Source organism: Phoca vitulina, unplaced genomic scaffold, assembly GCF_004348235.1.
Source record: "Phoca vitulina isolate PV1807 unplaced genomic scaffold, GSC_HSeal_1.0 scaffold17, whole genome shotgun sequence".
Lineage (NCBI taxonomy): Eukaryota > Metazoa > Chordata > Mammalia > Carnivora > Phocidae > Phoca > Phoca vitulina.
In genome coordinates, this window is record NW_022589720.1 from 3942096 (window position 1) to 3946197 (window position 4102).

At 56.4% G+C, this 4102-nt stretch overlaps 1 protein-coding gene across 1 annotated transcript in view; it reads left to right on the forward strand.

The window, feature by feature from the left end:
- The window catches only part of ADAMTS16 (ADAM metallopeptidase with thrombospondin type 1 motif 16), a 141362-nt gene that overhangs the window by 131521 nt on the left and 5739 nt on the right, over positions 1 to 4102 (forward strand). The window contains exon 21 of the mRNA XM_032415178.1: positions 1228 to 1452. Coding sequence (XP_032271069.1) covers positions 1228 to 1452 — 225 coding nt within the window. The remainder of the gene's footprint in view (positions 1 to 1227; positions 1453 to 4102) is intronic.

Sequence of the window (4102 nt, forward strand, 5' to 3'; positions counted from 1 at the left end):
GGGTGCTGCCAGCCCCGGGTGGGTGCTGCCGGCACCGGGTGGGTGCTCCTGGCCCCTGGGTGGGTGCTGCTGGCCCCGAGTGGGTGTCTGCCTGGTCCCGAGTGGGTGTCTGCCTGGTCCCGGGTGGGTGCTGCCGGTCCCAGGTGGGTGTCTGCCTGGTCCCAGGTGGGTACTGCCGGCCCCAGGTGGGTGCTGCCAGCTCCGGGTGGGTGCTCTGGGCCCCAGGTGGTTGTCTGACGTCCCGGGTGGGTTCCCGGGCCCTGGGTGGGTACTGCCGGCCCCAGGTGGGTGCTCTGAGCCCCGGGTGAGTGTCTGCCATCCTGGGTGGGTTCCTGGGCCCCTGGTGGGTGCTGCCAGCCCCGGGTGGGTGCTCTGAGCCCCGGGTGGGTGCTGCCACTTCCGGGTGGGGGCTCCAGGCCCCGGGTGTGTGTTCTGCCCCCTGGTGGGTGTCTGCCAGTCCTGGGTGGGTGCTCCGGGTCCCTGGTGGGTGCTCCGGGCCCTGGGTGAGTGCTGCCACTCCCGGATGGGTGCTCCGGACACCGGGTGGGTGCTGCCACTCCCGGGTGGAGACTCCAGGCCCGGGTGGGTGCTGCCGGCCCCGGGTGGGTTCTGCTGGCCCCGGGTGGGTGCTCTGGGCCCCGGGTGGGTGCTGCCGGCCCCGGTGGGTGCTCTGGGCCCCGGGTGGGTGTCTGCCGGCCCCGGGCTCTGAGCACTCCCTGGTGGGGAAAGAATGGATTTGGGCCCCAAGCATGCTTGCTCCCCTCACTTGGCTTCCTGAGGGGGGTTTGTGAGCCCTGGGTGCCCCCGCCTGCCGGTGATCTGGGGACCAGCATCACGCCACAGTTGGGTGGTGCGGCTCATTGGGGCCCCAGGGTTTGGTCTCGTCCTCGGGTATTAGATTTCTGCACTCTCTAATATCAGCTGCAACACAGCATTTTAACATTTCAGCCAAATGATAGCTTCAGAACTACTCCCTTCGTGGTTTATGTTTGCCCTGCCCCTACTTATGCCCCAAAGCGCTGCGCCTTAAGATCCTCCTTTTTAAAAGATAGATATTGTAATTCCTTTTTAAAATGCCAAGGTCTAATAAATCTCATTGAAATTTTACGCTTCTGTTAATGTTCAAGCAGATATAAGCAGAAGACAATTTGACTCTCGCAAGATAGAAAAGACACAGACGCCAACAAAGAAATATTTTTCACTCACATCTTGTGTTTTCATTTTTAGTGCTCTGTTACGTGCGAAAGAGGAACACAGAAGAGATTCTTGAGGTGTGCTGAAAAGCACGTTTCTGGGAAATACCGAGAGCTGGCCTCCAAGAAGTGCTCGCACCTGCCGCGGCCCCGTGTGGAACTGGAACGCGCCTGCGCCCCACTTCCCTGCCCCAAGCCCCCCCTGCACACAGCTGCAGGCCCCCCTCGAGCCAGCTGGTTTGCCTCGCCCTGGTCTCAGGTAGGGTGACACTCAGTCTCCGCAGAGTTGGGAGCTGACTGGGGCTTAGGTGGGGAACTTTCTGTGAGGGTGTACCCCCAAACCCACTGAGCCAGGTCCTGACCCTTCTCTCCAGAGTGGGTGTGGGGCCCCTGTTCCTGGGTGTGGGTGCAGCTCTCCAAGGCTGGTCTCCAGGGCCCTTGTGCCGTGTTCTACATCATCAGCCCAATCAAGTGCGGGAAAACATGTTTTATTTTCTGTAAAAGCTGGGCAGACGCCCCCAGAGATGCGTGTGAATGGGGAAGAGGTACAGGATCTGGAATAAGTCAGTGATTGTATGTTCTACTCCGGTAACCCTGAGGCCTTGCCCACGTGGGAAGAGGGTGGAGAACCCCGGGCTGTCCAGGCCTGCCCGGGCTCTTCCATGCCCCCACCCCTTCCTCCGTCCACACCGCCTTCCACTCTAAGGAAGAATTCTGTTAGTGTTGTTAACCACCTCTTACCTTGCCCCGTTTCCCGGTTTGGATTCCTGGCAGTCCTCATCCTGGGGCCTGGCTCCCCTCCCTGCCCCTGCCCGTGGTTTTGCTCCTCTGGCCGTGCTCCCTGATTCCTGCCCATCCCGGGTCCCCTCACTGTTCTTGCTCCCACTGCGTTTTCTGCTCGTTCTTGGGGTACACCGAGGCCGGAGGGCTGTGTGGGGCTCAGGCATCCTGAGCCCTTCCTGCTGGCCAGACCCCAAGGAGTCTGGTCTCTGCTGGTCTGCGTGGGAGAGACGGGTGCTCACCTCAGTGAGGCCCGTGAACAGGAGCAGAGAGCATTTTCTGACTCTCTAGCGTGTTGGCCGGGCCAGAGGAGCAGAACCATGGGAAAGAGCTCTGTCTCATTTGCACATGGCAGCCCCTCTCTGACTCTCCTCTTTGTGAAAGATGAAGGTAGAGGACACAGAGGGAAGGAGTACGAGGGGTGTGTGGTGGCGGCCAGCCTCTGGGTGCCCACCGCAGCTTCTGGTTCTGTGGATCTTCAAACCTGACGTAGCGCTTGCATTTAGAAATATATGAGCCCATCTCCCAAAAGTATTTAAATGAGAAATTTTTCAGCTTAAATAATTGGAGCAGGGGACATGTGAACTATATCCTTCTCAAGCATTTTCTGATTTAAGTAGACAAAACGTCTCAATAACTACAACATAACTACAAGTGGGAAACCCCTTTCGTTTTCTTGTGAGCTCATAGTCTTTGCCATGAGATGAAGCAAGGGGTGAGCGAAGAGGTGGGGTCAAGTTTTCTCTGGGACAGAGGTCGTACTTTCTCTGTCCCTCAGGAAGTGTGGGTCAGAGGCACATAGAGGTGGTTCCCGAGACATTTGTCCCTCTGTCAACAGGGACACTGAGACTCCCGGAGCTGAGGCAGCTCCCCAGACTCCGGCTGAGCCAGCGTTCAGCCCACTGTGCTTCATTTGGAGACTTTGGGAAAATTTAGAAAAACAGGTTTATCATCATTTCGTTTAACCCAAAACCGAAAATACATCTTGCATAGCTTTCTCCAGTCTGAAATATTCAATGTGTTTGTCTAAGAAATCATTTTTATCATAAGTTGCCTGAAGTTCTTATCCAGCGTGACTCATCTATTACGTTCTGAGACTATACCATTTTGGGAGTCATAACTCAAAGCGTTATGTTTGCTGTAAGCACTGGTACTCAAGACTCTGGGTCCCCGAACTGTGGGAAATTGTGGGGCCGTAATGGATGGCCTGTGCCTGGCTGAACTCTGCCCCCAGACAGGTTTATTCTTGTCACAGTCGAAAGATCATGGTTTCTATTATGTGATCTTTAGGGTTTCTATTGATTTAAATGGCTTTGCTTATCACATTTCATGGCGGGTTGCCTGGTAGGTCTGACTTAAATCATTTTGGTCATTTGGGCTTAGCGTCAGGTGGTTCACACGGTAATTTGGTCTGGGAATGGCTTACTTGGTGACACCTGTTGGACTGTCTGATTCTACGTGACAGAGATGGGAGGGTGTCCTCGGTGCAGGAGTGTGGGGGCTCTGGATTGTTCCGGGGGTTCTTCACCGGGACCGTGCACCCCTGACCTGGAAACCCAGAGGCTCTGAGGGCCAAGGAGCCATGTCGCTGACGATCCAATATGGCAGCTATGACAAGAGTTGGATTAAAGTTGTATCAAACTCACACACATGCCCACGGGCACACACATGTACACAAGCAATGGGCATCCGTGCACACGGGCATGCACCCACACAAGCGCACACTCACACACACACACACACACACACACACACAGGCATGCACACACCAGGGAATGCACACACCAGGGCATGCACACACAAACACACACAGGCATGCATACACACGGGCATGCACACACACACACGGGCATGCACACACAGGCATGCACACACACACACGTGGGCATGCACACACATGGGCATGCACACACAGGCATGCACACTCCAGGGCATGCACACACACACACACGGGCATGCACACGCAGGCATGCACACACATGGGCATGCACACACACACACACGGGCATGCACACTCCAGGGCATGCACACACATGGGCATGCACACACACACACACACACACACAGGCATGCACACTCCAGGGCATGCACACACACACACACGGGCATGCACACGCAGGCATGCACAC